The sequence below is a fragment of the Coregonus lavaretus genome (assembly GCF_964263955.1).
Source record: "Coregonus lavaretus genome assembly, chromosome: 16".
Classification (NCBI taxonomy): domain Eukaryota; kingdom Metazoa; phylum Chordata; class Actinopteri; order Salmoniformes; family Salmonidae; genus Coregonus; species Coregonus lavaretus.
The window spans coordinates 25,894,872-25,913,774 of record NC_140003.1 but is presented as its reverse complement, the minus strand read 5'-3'; the positions used below and the strand labels follow the sequence as shown (position 1 = coordinate 25,913,774).

The 18,903-nt window shown below is 41.8% G+C and overlaps 1 protein-coding gene across 4 annotated transcripts in view; it reads left to right on the top strand.

The window, feature by feature from the left end:
- The window catches only part of LOC311143620 (unconventional myosin-Ib-like), a 127,676-nt gene that overhangs the window by 99,603 nt on the left and 9,170 nt on the right, over positions 1-18,903 (top strand). For 3 of the 4 annotated variants that reach the window (XM_084179475.1, XM_084179476.1, XM_084179477.1), the window contains 8 exons: positions 193-255; positions 621-821; positions 1,517-1,743; positions 2,408-2,608; positions 12,310-12,403; positions 14,896-15,045; positions 16,535-16,603; positions 16,706-16,792. In XM_084179475.1, the coding sequence (XP_084035601.1) occupies positions 193-255; positions 621-821; positions 1,517-1,743; positions 2,408-2,608; positions 12,310-12,403; positions 14,896-15,045; positions 16,535-16,603; positions 16,706-16,792 (1,092 nt within the window). Of the gene's footprint in view, positions 1-192; positions 256-620; positions 822-1,516; positions 1,744-2,407; positions 2,609-12,309; positions 12,404-14,895; positions 15,046-16,534; positions 16,604-16,705; positions 16,793-17,166; positions 17,254-18,903 lie in introns of all 4 variants that reach the window. The other variant, XM_084179478.1, reaches the window with a different exon arrangement.

Here is an 18,903-nt window from a genome sequence, read left to right as displayed (position 1 = left end):
TTGTCTGTCTGAGATTATAGAAGGTCAATGGCTTTCTCTTAAGCCACTCAGGTCTGTATAAGTAAGTCTAGGTGAGGTCAGGATTAAAACTACAGGACAACGCTTTCTTGGAAGAAGTAAGTGAAAGTTAGTGGAAAAAAGTGAATAGTAACCCCTCTTTAACCTCTTGACATCTGTTCTTGTTTGTGACAGGACATTGAATGGACCAACATAGAGTATTTCAACAACGCCATTATCTGTGAACTCATCGAGAAAGTAAGTAGGTCTCCCTCAATGTCCTCTGATTCTTGGAAAACAAAGCAATTTCACAAGAATCTGTGAATAAATCAATTGAAACAATTGTCCTTGATACTGTATACCAATTTCCTGTGTCTTATTGCTACAGACAGGAGATGATTACCTTAAAGATGAGAACTTTGTGCTGTAATCACAGTTGACTCTGTTGTATCCTAAATTTAGGATTTCTTATGAAGAACCTCTAAGAAACCTCTCCTCCATCTCTCTGTCTAGAAACAGAATGGTATCTTGGCCATGCTGGATAGACCGTTGTTAAAAATAATTGAATTACCCTTAATGTCTAAAAGTATTTCTAAGAATTCCCCCTCCTCTCTTTATTCTAGAACCAGAATGGTATCTTGGCCATGTTGGATGAGGAGTGCCTGCGGCCAGGCACAGTGACTGACGACACCTTCCTAGACAAGCTGAACACCATCTGTGCTGAGCACCAGCACTTTGAGAGCCGCCTTAGCAAGAACTCCAAGTTCCTGACAGACCACAGCCTGCCACACAGCTGCTTCCGCATCCAACACTATGCTGGGAAGGTACGGAGGTGGAACACACACCTTGCACATCATCAAATACTTTTTCTGCACTTGATTGAGCTTGCCTGGCGCAAAGGAACCAATTGAATAGAAATTTCAAAGCTCGCCCAACTGGCACTCAAAGTATTTGAAAGAAAACCAATACTATTTCAACCCAGGTCTGCAACATCTTCAAAATTGATGGGAATGGGACAACATGGTATACATGTAATCACTGGCCAGGTGTCGAGACAGGATAAATACTGATTATAGTCACCAGAGCAGAGCGTGCAGATTTGGGTTAAGAGCATTACCTGAAGGCGTCACATGCAGTGATTGTAAAAATATCAGACATGATGGGATTAGAATAGCCCAGAATATCTCCATCTTGAAAGATTCTCTGGGTAAATAGATTTATAATCCCTGTTTCGTCAACATGCACCACTTACAGTGATGCATTTTTATGAATCAATCTATAGCAAACATTTCCTCAGGATGAGTTTAGGATTGACAGTAATACACTAGTATTACAACTACTACTACAAAAAACGTGACGTACATGGGCACACACTTTTACTGGATTCAGACAAATGACAAGAAAGAAGTTGGCAGTTAAAATAAGTATATTTTCATAATTAAGGGACGACAACAGATATGTTTTGTGTTTTGTATCCGACTGTTTGTGTTAATCTGTTCCTCTGTAATCTTTTGTGTAGGTGCTGTACCGTGTGGAGGGCTTTGTAGACAAGAACAATGACCTGCTGTACAGAGACCTGTCCCAGGCCATGTACAAGGCCACCCACAGCCTGATGAGAGAGCTGTTTCCTGAAGGAAACCCTGCTAAGGTCAACCTGAAGAGACCCCCCACTGCAGGCTTCCAGTTCAAGGCCTCTGTAGGTGTACTCATGAGGAACCTGCAGACCAAAAACCCCAACTACATCAGGTAAGTTACCATTCACTCTGAGGATCATTTATACTAAATGAACAGTATTGTGATCAGAAAAAAAGTTGGTCACAATTTATTTTGATAGTCTGGATTTTTCATCTGTAGATGCTCTACAGATAGTCATACCATCAACAAACGGATTGCTAAGGTTACAGTTAGGGTTAGGTTTAGGGCTTGGTTAAGTTTAGGGTTAGGATAAGCGCAGAGTTTCCCAAACTCTGTCCTGGGGACCCCAAGGGGTGCCCATTTTGGTTGTTGCCCTAGCACTACACAGCTGATTCAAATAATCAAAACATGATGATGAGTTAATTATTTGAATAATCTGTGTAGTGCTAGGGCAAAAACCAAAACGTGCATCCCCAGGACCGAGTTTGGGAAACGCTGGGATAAGGGTTAGAGCTAGAGTTAAGGTTAGTAGATAGTTAGTTGAAATGTTACCGAGTCTGCAGAGCATCTACAGATGGACTATCCAAATAAAGTGTTTCCAAAAAGTTCCCTCAATAAACTCTATAAACTTGGAGCAGTATTCTGAGACCTGAGCTAACTACATTTTTTGTAAAAGTTACACAAAACTATGAGTTGTCTCAACTCTAATCCACTGATAACCATTGTGTGACCATGCATGTCCATACCAAAGTGTCTGACTGTCTGTTTTCCTCAGGTGCATCAAGCCCAACGATAAGAAGGCAGCCCACATCTTCACCGACTCGCTGGTGTGTCACCAGGTGCGTTACCTGGGCCTGATGGAGAATGTGCGTGTGAGGAGGGCTGGCTATGCCTTCCGCCAGCTCTACGAGTCCTGTCTGAAGCGATACAAGATGCTCTGCAAGAAGACCTGGCCCCAGTGGAGAGGACCCGCCAGGTAGGACCTCTGCTCTGCCTGAACAGAAATAATGTAGTTATTATCTGCCTTTTCAGAATATTGTATTTACCATATGATGAACCTAGAGTAAAAATATTTACCTCAGTCTTCCTCATTCAAATCAAGGAATAACACCCTTTTTTAAATCAGCAGTTGTCACAAAGTGCTTTTACAGTTTCCTTTCCCACGTTCAGCAGAATGCTGTGAAATAACAGCATACTAACGACAGGATAATGTAGTAACAGCAGTAGTCATCCATAGATGATTTGCCCACACATATCCCACCATGATACAACTATGTCAACAAGCTGTGTTGGGGTGGTTAGATCTTGTAGTGATCTGCTTGCTCTTGGTGACGATCAGTCAATCCATGGTTCCTTTACTCTGCCCTGGGTATTTTGAGGCAGTTGGTCCATAGCTCTGATGCTATGTATCCATATATGTCATGTTACATTCACTGACAAGTGAGATGGCGCTGCAGTGGATAGCAGACATTTTACGGACTCCTGACCAATTCTGCTATTTTGTGTGCTTTTTTTACACTGATCTTAACTTTTTTCAGAACAGCGATCACTAACCTCGATTTGGTTGACAATTTCTACTTCAACGAGTCGGTAGCTCTGGACGTTCTGCTTACTCCAGACCAGGCCCTAATCTCCGGGACTCGAAAGAGGAAGTGACGGCCCAAGAGAGGCAGACGAGCTGGAATCCTGACGGGACTATGTTGGCGAGCAAATAAACTACCTCTATCCTCTGTTCTATTGGCGAACATACAGTCACTAGAGAACAAACTGGACAAGCTCCATTCGAGACTATCCTATCAACGGGACCTGAAGAACTGTAATATTCAATGTTTCTCAAAGTCATGGATGAGCAAGGACATGGATAATATACATCTTGCTGGTTTTTTCCATGTATCGTCAAGACCGGACGTTAGCATCGGGTAAGACGATGGAGGGAGGGGTGTGTTTTTGTTAACAACAGCTGGTGCGCGATCTCGAATGTTAGAATACCACATGATAAGCTGCAGACCATACTGTTTACCAAGAGAGTTTTCATCTATATTTTTAGTAGCTGTCTATTTACCACCACAAACTGATACTTGCACAAAGACCGCACTCAATGAGCTGTATAGGGTCATAAGCAAACAAGAAAATGCACATCCAAAGGCGGCGCTTCTCGTGGACGGTGATTTTATTGCAAGGAAACTGCAATACCTCATTTTTACCAGCGTGTCACCTGTGCAACTAGAGGTGGCAAAACTCTATATAACCTTTACTTCACACACAGAAATGCATACAAGGCGCTCCCTCGCCCTCCCTTTGGCAAATCTGACCATAACTCTATCCTCCTAATTCCTGTTTACAAGCAAAAACTCAAACAGGAAGTACCGGTGATGCGCTAAATACGGAAGTGGTCCGATGAAGCGGATGCTAAGCTACAGGACTGTTTCGTTGGTGCAGACTGGAATATGTTTCGGGATTCATCCGATAACATTGAGTAGTTTACCACATCAGTCACCGGCTTCATTAATAAGTGCATCGATGACATCATCCCCACAGTGACTGTACGTACAGTGAGGGAAAAAAGTATTTGATCCCCTGCTGATTTTGTACGTTTGCCCACTGACAAAGACATGATCAGTCTATAATTTTAATGGTAGGTTTATTTGAACAGTGAGAGACAGAATAACAACAAAAAAATCCAGAAAAATGCATGTCAAAAATGTTATAAATTGATTTGCATTTTAATGAGGGAAATAAGTATTTGACCCCTCTGCAAAACATGACTTAGTACTTGGTGGCAAAACCCTTGTTGGCAATCACAGAGGTCAGACGTTTCTTGTAGTTGGCCACCAGGTTTGCACACATCTCAGGAGGGATTTTGTTCCACTCCTCTTTGCAGATCTTCTCCAAGTCATTAAGGTTTCGAGGCTGACTTTTGGCAACTCGAACCTTCAGCTCCCTCCACAGAATTTCTATGGGATTAAGGTCTGGAGACTGGGTAGGCCACTCCAGGACCTTAATGTGCTTCTTCTTGAGCCACTCCTTTGTTGCCTTGGCTGTGTGTTTTGGGTCATTGTCATGCTGGAATACCCATCCACGACCCATTTTCAATGCCCTGGCTGAGGGAAGGAGGTTCTCACCTAAGATTTGACGGTACATGGCCCCGTCCATCGTCCCTTTGATGCGGTGAAGTTGTCCTGTCCCCTTAGCAGAAAAACACCCCCATAGCATAATGTTTGGCGGTGGGGATGGTGTTCTTGGGGTCATAGGCAGCATTCCTCCTCCTCCAAACACGGCGAGTTGAGTTGATGCCAAAGAGCTCCATTTTGGTCTCATCTGACCACAACACTTTCACCCAGTTCTCCTCTGAATCATACAGATAGATGTTCATTGGCAAACTTCAGACGGTCCTGTATATGTGCTTTCTTGAGCAGGGGGATCTTGCGGGCGCTGCAGGATTTCAGTCCTTCACGGCGTAGTGTGTTACCAATTGTTTTCTTGGTGACTACGGTCCCAGCTGCCTTGAGATCATTGACAAGATCCTCCCGTGTAGTTCTGGGCTGATTCCTCACCGTTCTAATGATCATTGCAACTCCACGAGGTGAGATCTTGCATGGAGCCCCAGGCCAAGGGAGATTGACAGTTCTTTTGTGTTTCTTCCATTTGCGAATAATCGCACCAACTGTTGTCACCTTCTCACCAAGCTGCTTGGCGATAGTCTTGTAGCCCATTCCAGCCTTGTGTAGGTCTATAATCTTGTCCCTGACATCCTTGGAGAGCTCTTTGGTCTTGGACATGGTGGAGAGTTTGGAATCTGATTGATTGATTGCTTCTGTGGACAGGTGTCTTTTATACAGGTAACAAGCTGAGATTAGGAGCACTCCCTTTAAGAGTGTGCTCCTAATCTCAGCTCGTTACCTGTATAAAAGACACCTGGGAGCCAGAAATCTTTCTGATTGAGAAGGGGTCAAATACTTATTTATACTTATTTCCCTCATTAAAATGCAAATCAATTTATAACATTTTTGACATGCGTTTTTCTGGATTTTTTTGTTGTTATTCTGTCTCTCACTGTTCAAATAAACCTTCCATTAAAATTATAGACTGATCATTTCTTTGTCAGTGGGAAAACGTACAAAATCAGCAGGGGATCAAATACTTTTTTCCCTCACTGTACATATCCCAACCAGAAGCCATGGATTACAGGCAACATCTGCACTGAGCTAAAGGCTAGAGCTGCCGCTTTCAAGGAGAGGGACACTAATCCGGACGCTTGTAAGAAATCCCGCTATGACCTCCGATGAGCCATCCAACAGGCAAAGCGTCAATACAGGACTAATATCAAAACCTACTACGCCGGCTCTGATGCTCGTCGGGTTTGGCAGGGCTTGCAAACTATCACGGATTGCAAAGGGAAACCCAGCCACGAGCTGCCCAGTGATGTGAGTAGGGCTGTTGTGGGGACCCTATTACGGCCACACCGGCAGTCATGAGTCATGACCGCAGTCAAATTCCATGTGACCGTTGAGTCACGATAATCTCCTTTTATGCACTCTGGACATGCGTTGGTAGTACCCAACTCACTAACAAGTGCCTAATGGCCTGGTACTCAGTGCGCTATTGTCCCTCAAACCACTCTGACATCAATGCAAATGCAATCGAAAATCAGATCAAACACGTATCATGAAAACAGTATCATGCTTTTAAAACTAACCATTAGGCTAAATTTTTTGACCTCACTGTGATCAATTTGAAGGTTCAACAACAGGTTGAAACATTGGAAAACATGGTCATTGTGGATTTGTTTCAAAGTCAAACAATGAAATGGACAGCACTTTCTAAGGTGATCATTAATTCAAAGGATTTAAGACGTTGCATGTAGAACACAATATGCATATTACAGATTATGCATAGGCCCATATATGAGCCCAGCCCCCCCCCCCAAAAAACAAAACTGAATTTTACACATGGCATATTACACATGGCAGAAAAACTGATTTTAAGATGTCTTTGGTACATAATTGGTCTAGTTTATACTCCCAAATTAAACACATTCTAGAAATCACCTTTGAGTGTGCGCTGTATTATTATGCATACTGGATGGCCTTGTTACCTTATGCTATACTGCAAACTTTCTATCCAGAAGTCTGGGAGAGAACGTATAGGCCTAGGAGATGCTGTTGGTTCATTGATAGAATATGTATTTGATTTTGAATAGCCTAGTAATAGGGCATGTTTTTATATTTTCATAATTAATAGGCTGACACATTACCTTTAGCTATAGACTATCTCACCACTGTGCGTTTCCATCTCCTCTCTCTCTCCTTCATTCCTTTCTCGAGCTCGCAGATAATTAAATATGTTTTGTTGTGAAAACATGTTACTATCAATGTTCCTGAACAGATTAGACTTGGTTTCCCAAATTAAGCACTGGGTAGCTGCAGGAACATGGTTGGAGAGCCCATGGCATAAAGAGTTTGGGAAGAACAGAGCGCAAGCTTTTTTGCTACTTTTTCAAATAGTAAATAGCCTATAGTTGCATCATGCATCCCATATATGTTTTGATTTCTAAGACATTCTAAGGCTTATCGTTCACAACTAAATTAGCCAAATAACTCTAAATCTAGCGGATAGGACCTGTTTCAAATGATCACTTTTATGCTCGACACAGCCACTTCATATGCACACTCGCTCTGGAATGGGAAAAATATCCTTTCTATTTTTCTTCAGCTAAGTTCAATTACATTCTTGTTCTCTTTTTTTTACACACATACACATATACACTACCGTTCAAAAGTTTGGGGTCACTTAGAAATGTCCTTGTTTTTGAAAGAAAATCATTTTTTTTGTCCATTAAACTAACATCAAATTGATCCGAAATACAGTGTAGACATTGTTAATGTTGTAAATGGCTATTGTAGCTGGAAACGGCTGATTTTTAATGGAATATCTACATAGGCGTACAGAGGCCTATTATCAGCAACCATCAGTCCTGTGTTCCAAAGGCACGTTGTGTTTGCTAATCCAAGGTTATCATTTTAAAAGGCTAATTGATCATTAGAAAACCCTTTCGCAATTATGTTAGCACAGCTGAAAACTGGCCTTCTTGAGACTAGTTGAGTATCTGGAGCATCAGCAATTGTGGGTTCGATTTCAGGCTCAAAATGGCCAGAAACAAATAACTTTCTTCTGAAACTCATCAGTCTATTCTTGTTCTGAGAAATGAAGCATATTCCATGCAAGAAATTGCCAAGAAACTGAAGATCTCGTACAACGCTGTGTACTACACCCTTCACAGAACAGCGCAAACTGGCTCTAACCAGAATAGAAAGAGGAGTGGGAGGCCCCGGTGCACAACTGAGCAAGAGGACAAATACATTAGTGTCTAGTTTGAGAAACAGACGCCTCACAGGTCCTCAACTGGCAGCTTCATTAAATAGTACCCACAAAACACCAGTCTCAACGTCAACAGTGAAGAGGCGACTCCGGGATGCTGACCTAGGCAGAGTTGCAAAGAAAAAGTCCAGTGTCTGTGTTCTTTTGCCCATCGTAATCTTTTATTTTTATTGGCCAGTCTGAGATATGGCTTTTTTTTTCTTTTTTTTAAGTACTCAATTTATTGAAAATTGCTGAAGTCAAGGAACTTCATATCCATATGGGGTTGTAGTTTCTACCACTTCTCCAAATGTACTGGAAAGGGCTGCACCCTTCAGGCCTTCTAAAACAGGCAGATGGCTGTGGAGACAGAAATCCCTGACAAGCAAAGTGTTCCAGACCATTACACCATCCAGTCAACTTGTTCTACAATAGGATACTTTATGGATTCACTGGGGATCTGGGTTTCAGAGTTTGCCACTATTGTGAGCGGTCCAAGAACAGCGTTTTGAACCAAGCCCTCGGGTTCTGAATGCAATATGGCTTTTTCTTTGCAACACTGCCTAGAAGGTCAGCATCCCGGAGTCGCCTCTTCACTGTTGGGACTGATGTTTTGTGGGTACTATTTAATGAAGCTGCCAGTTGAGGACCTGTGAGGCGTCTGTTTCTCAAACTAGACACTCAAATGTATTTGTCCTCTTGCTCAGTTGTGCACAGGGCCTCCCACTCCTCTTTCTATTCTTGTTAGAGCCAGTTTGCGCTGTTCTGTGAAGGGAGTAGTACACAGCGTTGTACGAGATCTTCAGTTTCTTGGCAATTTCTCGCATGGAATAGCCTTCATTTCTTAGAACAGGAATAGACTATTTCAGAATAACATTTTATTTATTTATTATTATTATTTTTGTAGGGGGTAGATCAGCTTTAATATTGCAGATAGATTGTAACTTCCATCAATGTAATTGTCTGCATCACTTCCAATCCCCCATATGTTTTTTTTCTCGCATATACATATATATATACATACATATATACACATACATTTCCTTTTTAAAAATATATTTCCCTTTATTACTTTACAACCCCACCACCCCTTCCCTAATTGGAGCAAACTAGTGAACAACAATGCTTAGGCCTCTAATTCCAGCTTATACATACTATATACATTTTATGGACACAGTCAATTTTACAATAATTATATTTTGTTCTTTTTTACTCCTGAACTTCCTCTACCCTCAACCTCTCCGATCATTTTCATGATGTCCATCCGGTTTGCTTCTATATGCCATATCTTTCTAACTGTGCTCTTTCACAAAAGTTCTCAATCTATTACCTATATACTTATTATGGACACAGTATGCTTACATTATTAGTTAACTTGTTGTTATTAGTTGTTGTTAGTTGTTATTAGTCCCATCCTTCAACTCCATTCAACACCACCCATCTATCTCTTAACACCATCCATATTGGATTTCTATTTGCCATATATTTTTCAACAAAAGTTCTAAACCCTTCTATTATCATTGACTATGACTTTTCAGATCACCCAGTAGTGCTATCTGCAGGGTTAGCGCCAGGTAAATATTGCAATCCTTCAGCCATTCCTGGACCTGTGACCAAAAACAAGCCACAAATGGACAGTACCAAAACAAATGATCTAATGATTCTGTCTCTTCGCAGCAAAATCTGCAGAGCTGGGAAGATTGTATCCCCCATATAAATAACATTATATTGGTAGCAAGAATTTTGTATAATAATTTAAATTGAAAGATTCTAAGTTTTGAATCCGGCGTCGTTTTGCGTATCAGTTCACAATGCCATGGAATCGGTACGTCAAAAATCTCTTCCCAACTATTTTGCAATCTATACGGGTCAGCTGTAAATCTTTTGGTTCTTAAATGAAACTTGTATACTTTTTATTTATCACAATTTTCTTTAACCAATTATGTTCTTTAAAGCAGGGCCAACAGACAAGTTCCTTACTTTTTCCCCCTTCCACTTTCCTCTTCCATTTTTGCAGTAATGCTGCAATTATTTGGTTGTAAGTTTGGGTAGAGCAGACATTTCCATATGTTTTTGTTAGCTGCATGTGCGATATAACTCCACCAGTCCTACCTATGATATCATTTACGAAGATTATACCTTTTTTAAAACATTTTTTCAAAAAATACTGGCTTTTTATCAATTACATTTTTTTGTCATTTAGAAGACGCTCTTATCCAGAGCGACTTACAGTTAGTGAGTACATAAAACATTTTTTTTTTCATACTGGCACCCTGTGGGAAGCTCAGTGTTCAACACCATAGTGCCCTCCAAGCTCATCACTAAGCTCAGGACCCTGGGACTGAGCATCTCCTCCTGCAACTGGATCCTGGACTTCCTGACGGGCCTTCCCCAGGTGGTGAGTGTAGGCATCAATACATCTGCCATGCTAACCCTCAACACAAGGACCCCTAAGGGGTGCGTGCTTAGTCCCCTCCTGTACTCCCTGTTCACCCACGACTGCATGGCCGTGCACAACTTCAACACCATCATTAAGTTTGCTGACGACACAACAGTGGTAGGCCTGATCACCAATGTCGATGAGACAACCTATAGGGAGGAGGTCAGTGACCTGGAAGTGTGGTGCCAGGACAACAACCTCAACATCAGCAAAGCAAAGGAGCTGATCGTGGACTACAGGAAACGAAGGGCAGAGCACGCCCCCATCCACATCGATGGGGCAGTAGTGGAGCAGGTCGAGAGCTTCAAGTTCCTCGGTGTCCACATCACTAAGGAATTAACATGATCCACACACACCAACACAGTCGTTAAGAATGCACGACAACGCCTCTTCCCCCTCAGGAGGCTGAGAAGATTTGGCATGGGCCCTCAGATCCTCAAAGTTCTACAGCTGCACTATTGAGAGCATCTTGACTGGCTGCATCACCGCTTGGTATGGCAACTGCTTGGCATCCGACCACAAGGTGCTACAGAGGGTAGTGTGTACCTCCCAGTACATCACTGGGGCCGAGCTCCGTTCCATCCAGGACCTCTATACCAGGCAGTGTCAAAGGAAGGCCCTAAAAAAAATTCAAAGACTCCAGCCTCCCAAGTCATAAACTGTTCTCTCTGCTACCGCACGGCAAGAAGTACCGATGCACCAAGTCTGGTACCAACAGGACTTATCAATACTTATTGTGTATTTATTCCTTGTTATTATTTTTCTATTGTTCTATTTTTCTCTCAGCATTGTTGGGAAGGGCCCGTAAGTGAAAATTTCACTGGTTTGTTTACAAAGCGTGTGCTCCTGTAAATCGCTCTGGATTACAGGCTGTATCACAACCGGCCGTAATTGGGAGTCCCATAGGGCGGCGCACAATTGGCCCAGCGTCGTCCGGGTTTGGCCGGTGTAGGCCGTCATTGTAAATAAGAATTTGTTCTTAACTGACTTGTCTAGTTAAATAAAGGTTAAGTAAAATAAAAATAAAAGCGTCTGCTAAATGACTAAAATGTAAATGTATTTAAAGGTATAACATCGATTCATATCTGATGTGGATTATAAACAACAGCATATTTGGTGTCTAGTGTGTGAGCCTACTATCCTCCTTATATGGTGTCTAGTGTGTGTGCCTACTATCCTCCTTATATGGTGTCTAGTGTGTGAGCCTACTATCCTCCTTATATGGTGTCTAGTGTGTGTGCCTACTATCCTCCTTATATGGTGTCTAGTGTGTGTGCCTACTATCCTCCTTATATGGTGTCTAGTGTGTGTGCCTACTATCCTCCTTATATGGTGTCTAGTGTGTGTGCCTACTATCCTCCTTATATGGTGTCTAGTGTGTGTGCCTACTATCCTCCTTATATGGTGTCTAGTGTGTGAGCCTACTATCCTCCTTATATGGTGTCTAGTGTGTGTGCCTACTATCCTCCTTATATGGTGTCTAGTGTGTGAGCCTACTATCCTCCTTATATGGTGTCTAGTGTGTGTGCCTACTATCCTCCTTATATGGTGTGGAAGTGGTTCATCAGGTTACAACATGTTCATCACACAAGTTACTTCAGAAATGGACTGTTATCTTCTTAGAATGGCATTCTTTTCCCCTGTCTCTCCCTGCCTTACCTCATCTGCTTTGTCCTCTCTCTCTGTGTCGCTGTGTTTGTGTGTCTGTCTGTCTCTGTGTATGTCCATTCCTCTTAGTCCCCTATCTTTTGTCCTTTCCCCTTCATCTGAACTATCCCCATCTTGTCACTTTTAATAATGTACATTTCACAGTCCCACCATGTCTAATTAGTTAGGGTCAGAACAGAATAGTGAAGAGTTGTACTTCTGTCTTCCTGTAGGGACGGAGTGGAGGTGCTGCTGACAGACTGTTCTGTTCCATCTGAGGAGTTTGCCTATGGACGTTCCAAGATCTTCATCAGGAACCCCAGAACGGTAGAATGACATTGCATAAGCACGCCCAGTTGACCTGGAACCTGTCACTATCGCTGATAGTATTAACAGTACTACTTTATGTTTTTTTTACGTTAGATTTAGAAAGAGGGTTTACTGCCAAGGATGTGAAATAACTTTGAAAAGAGCAGCATGCTCTGTAACTGGCATTTTTCCAGTTTTATAAGTACGGAAGTCGTAAATTTAGCCATAGATCATAGATGTGAGGAGACTTGGATGTATTCATATACAGTATGGCTAATGCCATAATCCAGTGGGCTCATGCTGTTATGTTTGACTGCATTAAAAGGCTTCTGAAAGCAGGAAGTCGTGCTCTGCTGAGCCCCTCTCTACTAATTACAACACTTAACCAACATTCTGGAACATTCTGAAAACACATGGTTTCATTTATCAATTCTAGGGCTGACCCCATTTAGTCGACTAGTCGATTGTTTGGTCGATAGGCTGTTGGTGGAACAAAAAATTATGGCACATGAGACACCTGTCTGATTCATGCCTGTCTGAGTGGACTAATCCATTGCGGAGGCCGTGGCGATGGCACACCAATATCACCAGTAGTACATTTACCGTTAATTAACATAATTTCTCATCTACAATGTTTGTTTGGTTACGGTAATTTCTGTTAATGCATTCAATATATTATTGTTACAGTCTTACTGTTGTCATTGTAGGAGTGGACACGTTGTTTGCAAGAGCGCACAACCTAGGCTACACTTGTGAGGAAAAACGTTTTGGTTTGTGAATTTTGTTTGGAGCGCTCCTGTCAATCTTGAGTAAAGACACGCACCTGATTACGCATAGAAGTAGGCCTAGGCTACCTGGCCTGCATGCAAATGTAGGTCTATAAATGTGCCCATTTACCATCACTGTGGAGCTTCTCAAAGTATTTTTTGTCTTTGCCTCAAACAGCAAGTAAAATAAGTCTGTTTTTACATCCATTGATAATGACAATAGTTTCTCAACGTAGCCTATTTGAAAAATCTTTCCAACTCTCTCCCTTTCGATAACCACTCAACATGAAAAATAACATGCTTGGATCCGGTGGAAACGTCATAAAATAGGCCTACCTGATTACTTCTTATCCCTTGCACAAATAGCCTACCACTATGTCTGTCTTTCCGGAGCTCACTGACATTCTGAGGTCCCAGAATATTTTATACAGTGTTGCAAGTTTGCTAGCAAGAGCTTCGGGTGGACCAAGTTGATACAATGTTTCAAGTTCCTTGCAGACAGGCCATGCGTAGCCAATGTTATTTATAGGATATTTATTTTTATCCGGATATTTTCTACCTGCGGGCTGCACTGTTTTTATTTGTTGGCTTAACGTAGGCAATTGTTACATATTAGCAATGGCAATAAAAGTTACTTTTAGATTTGTATCAATTTCATTTATATAGAATTTTGATTAACCACATGACATTGATTTTGAGATATGAAGACTACATTATAAATGAAACTGTTCCACAAAAATGTGCATATGAAAATCATAACTGGCACGCAGATCAGTAAAAATGGTACGATAACTTGGCAATCCAAATGGAAAAGGTTGCCGACCGCTGGTGTAGCCTATTACTGGCAACTTCAGGAACCAGCAGCCGCGGGAGGAGGAGGAGGAGGAGGAGGAGGAGGAGGAGGGGGGTCGGGTCGGGTCGGGAACAGGTTTTTTTCTTCTGGTTAAGCTATATTGATCTCTAGCTCCCTCTAGTAATTTGTGTCTTAATTTGTATTTGCAGTGCTTAAAGAATCGGACAAGCTCAGTAGCCTACATATAGTTGATTTTATTCAAACAGGGTGAGTCTATATATGGAAAAATAAACGTTTTAAAATTTGACCAAACAATTGGTCGAAAGGACGGATGAATCTCGGTCGACCAATATTTTTTTTAGTTGGTGACAGCCCTAATCAATTCTATCCATTATACGGCGACGCAGTCAGGACCATGGGAAAAAATGAACATTTAGGCCTATTTTCCATGGTAGCATGGGCTTTTAAGAACATGCAGTGGTGGGTGGAACAATGGACTCTTGTCAGTCCAGGAGCCAGTCTAAACAAAGCTATTAAAGCATGATCTCATATGGGTGTGCCTTTATCCTTGATCTACTGTACCTTCTTACCAGGTTAGCTAAGTATCTCCATCTCTGTTGTACAGTGAAGCTACAGTTCAATCAGGGTGGTGGTAGGGTGGGGACTAGTCTAGGTCACTAAACTCTCATCCCCTAGGTCTCTGTCTGCAACGGTCTTTGTGGTGGAGAATGTGTTTGGGCAGCTATAGAAGCTCTTATCATTCTAAAGATTTTGTGCTGTCTGCAAAACCACACAATATTGTCCCAAAATGACATCCTGTCTCAATTAAATTAAATTAATTAAAATGTCCTCTCATTCCTAAATTGTACAGACTATGCTGATGTTCTTAGTATCCTAGTACATCTTCATGTTCCTATCATCCTCTTGATGCCCTCTTCCTGTGTCCCCAGCTGTTCACTCTGGAGGAGAGGAGGAGGGCATGTCTGGAGGACCTGGCAACCCTGATCCAGAAGATCTACCGGGGGTGGAAGTCTCGTACTCACTTCCTGCTGCTGAAGAAGAGCCAGGTGGTGGTGGCAGCCTGGTACCGCAGATATGCGGTGAGTTAGCTTGTCTCAACTATGCACACACACGCACATACAGAACTTCATACCGGTTGAAATGTTTAAGATATGAGTGCATCCGTCTGTGGGAGCCCAATCTGATCCAAATGTAGCATGCATCGGTCAGAAAATCAATTCAAATGTAACAATACCTCATCTTTTGTTACAACTGCGTCCTCTCTTTCATGTAAGCATGTTGACAGTCATTGGTCTACAAGTTATTTTGCATGCTGAACAACCCTTGGTAATATCAGTAGCTTAGTCAAACTGCGCGCTGTGCACAGCTTCACTCTCTGACCAATGAGAGGTAGGCCTATTCTTGATCTGGTACATCTGCATGTCACCTTCAGCATTCAAATGTTTGTAAAATGGCTTTTGCAATATTAGGCTTTATTAGTTGAGTGACAACCAATGTAATTTTCTAGGTTATTTTGATCAAATGCGCTGTTGAAAATAAAGGTAGCATAAGCTATCGCCGGAGACACAACTCTCATCTGGCTATAGGTAGGCTACATGCTGATCGGGGCTTAGGCTACATTAGATTTTATTTTGATTGTTCAGGTTGACTATCAGCAGTAGTTTTGGTAGTTTTGCTTGAAACAAACAGTGTATATGGTCATTTTTAGATATAGTTGATCATTTCTCATAATAAGGACATTTTAAATTTTAGTCATTTAGCAGACGCTCTTATCCAGAGCGACTTACAGTTTAGTGAGTGCATACATTTTCATACTGGACAAAAATTACTTTTGCTACCCGCACTGCATGATCGAAGCAGGAGAAGAAGAGAAGCTCACTCCAACACTTAGTTTTCAAAACGGTCGAAACCATTTGATTATGAGACAGGGGTGAAATCCAAAGTTGTGCTATATATTCATTGGCTATGTCAATGGCTATAACTGATAGTGGGGTGGTAGAGGCCCAGTTTCCCTTATGGCTCAGGTGCCTATATACATCATAGACATATACATATTTTACACACAGACAGACAGACACAGACAGACACACAGACAGACACACAGACAGACACACAGACAGACACACAGACAGACACACAGACAGACACACAGACAGACACACAGACAGACACACAGACAGACACACAGACAGACACACAGACAGACACACAGACAGACACACAGACAGACACACAGACAGACACACAGACAGACACACAGACCGACACAGACAGACAGACAGACAGTGTCTGTCTGTGTCTCTGTCTGTCTGTAAAATATGTATATGTCTATGATGAGATTTTAATTTAAAATGGAAATTAATTAATCCGAATCGCACCGAATTGTTTAAAACTAAAACCTTTCTTTCCTGTATCATATCGGAGCCCGTGTATCTAGATGCGTATCGAATCGTCTTGAAAGGAAAATGTGCACATGCCTAATATGGTAGCTATCGAGCTTAGATGTCTGTGTTTCGAACGTACTTATTGTCAATTGAGCTCAGGGTTTTTTGCCTTCTCCTGTTGCAGCAACAAAATAAATATCAGAAGATCAAGAGTGCTACACTAGTGATGCAGTCCTTCATCAGAGGGTGGAAGGTATGTCCATGTCCACATACCAGTCAAACACTATAAGAAAGCATGTTTTTCTGTGATAACGCTGTTGTAAAGGCATGTTTAAAAACAATAGTTTTTCTTCAGGCCCGCAACATCTTGCGGCAGCTGAAATACGAGATGAGATGCAAGGAGGCTGTGACTACCATTGCAGCGTACTGGCACGGGAATCAGGTACTCGCTCAAACACTACCTGATGTCAACATAATGATTAGACAATGTAAAGACATGTATAGAATGAAGATATTGGGAGCTCTTGATTATGGACATCCACTGCCTTTTGCTTTTACAAGGTTTGTCTGCCATAAAGCCAGGTAAGGAAATACTATATTATAAGACATGGCTCTGCTCAGGTCTCCCAGCTATACTAAAAGCTAAACTAGAGCAATTTCAAAGCTTTTTCCTCTTTAGTCTTCTTCTACTGTCGCTGATCTTACCACCGCTGCTTTTCTCACACTCTTTTTCACTATCTTCCCCCCTCTCTCTAATTCTTCCCTCCTAACCTCACTCTCCTCCCTCCATCCTTCCACCCTCCCGGCCACCCCCAGGCTCGGATGGAGCTGCGGCGCTTAAAGACGGAGGCGCGGAATAAGCGTGCTGTGTCTGTCATATGGGCATACTGGCAGGGGACCAAGGTATTTAAGCCGGTTGCCATTGTCGTGTTTTGCCATCCCAGCTGTCCGTCATCCCCCATGTCCCACCCCTCCCCTTGAAACTGACCAATTGAATGGCTCCTCCTCGTCCCGCCGTTGTCACTTTGGTCCACTAACGTCCCTTACCAGTGTCTGGTGTTTGTGACTCATCTGTTTTATTGACCCTTTAATAGGTGTCATTTGGGGGATACTGGGCGGCTAACCTTATACCACTAACATCTATTTACCCTTCAACTTAAAAACCTCTGTTTGCTAGTCCTCTGTTACTGCTATGGTGCCTTCCTTACATTCTCCCTTTAGGAACAACAGCAAGTCCCACAACACAATACTCCTTTCCATTCCCTTGTCTATGTCTGTTGTTTTCTTGATGTTTGTCATTGCATTCCTCTGTAATCTGTTTTAATGAGAAACATGACGGATAGTACATGATAATGTACGTACAGTATCCAATCAGAATGAATATCATGTTTTCACTTTGATGTAATAATTCTGAGGACTGTGCTGAGAATAGACTGTATTCCATGTGCCACTACAGAAACACACAGAGCAGGGTTAGAAATTCAAATTCCAATTATCTTCAATGCTTTTCAATGAGGAAAATTTGGAATTGGAATTTGGTTTACTTACTGAATTGACTGGAATTTAAATGGAATTGGCCACAACCCTGATAGAGATCCACTGATCATATAGCCTAATGGTCATAGTACATACCACCATTAGCACTTTATTGACTTTTAAAGTGCTATATGTTTTAGAGGCCACATATAATCCTTTAAAACAGGCCATGCACAACATGTCATGTTTTATGGGCATTTAACAACAACAAGGGATGCAGATCAACTCAGTCCTGCTATCCATTGAAAAATAACCTTTAAAACTATTTTGTAACTCTGCATGATCTTATCTAAAGGCATTACAGCCACACTCACCAGATAATCATCAAAGGCCTTGTATTGCCACATGTTGCATGACCAAAGCAGTCGCGTGTGGCTTAATTTATCGACTAATTGGCCCATCTGATTGGTGGATCTAGTCTAGTTTCTTAGTCTGGGCAAGGCCCACTGTACTGGCACTGAATCAGGCTATCAGAGTGGCGTCAGTGAGTTATGTGAGACCATGCCAAGTTCTAATGGGGTATCAAATGGCCATATGCAGTAGTCACAAAGTTTAATGAATATAATCGATCAGATACTATACTGTATACAATTAACTTCTGTCTACATCAGGAAAACCTGGACTTTTGTACTAATGTTGCTAGTTCATCAAATCAAGCTTTATTTATACAGCACATTTCAGACATGGAATGCAATGCAATGTGCGTCACAGGAAAAAACTAATAAAAACTGAAATATTTACTACACAACAAACATAACAGGATAAAAAACAAAAGAATAACAACAACTGAATGACTGAAAAGCAACCTAAGGAAAAGCAAAGCTAAAAAGGTGTGTTTTAAGATCTCTTTTTAATATTTCCACAGTTTCGTCTCCCCTCAGGTTCTCTGGCAGGCTGTTGCAGAGGCTAGGGGCATAATAACTAAAGGCTGCCTCCATGCCTTTTGGTCTTAGGCTTTAGGATAGTTAAAAGGCCAGTGCCAGAAGACCTGAGGGACCTACTGGGTACATAATTTAA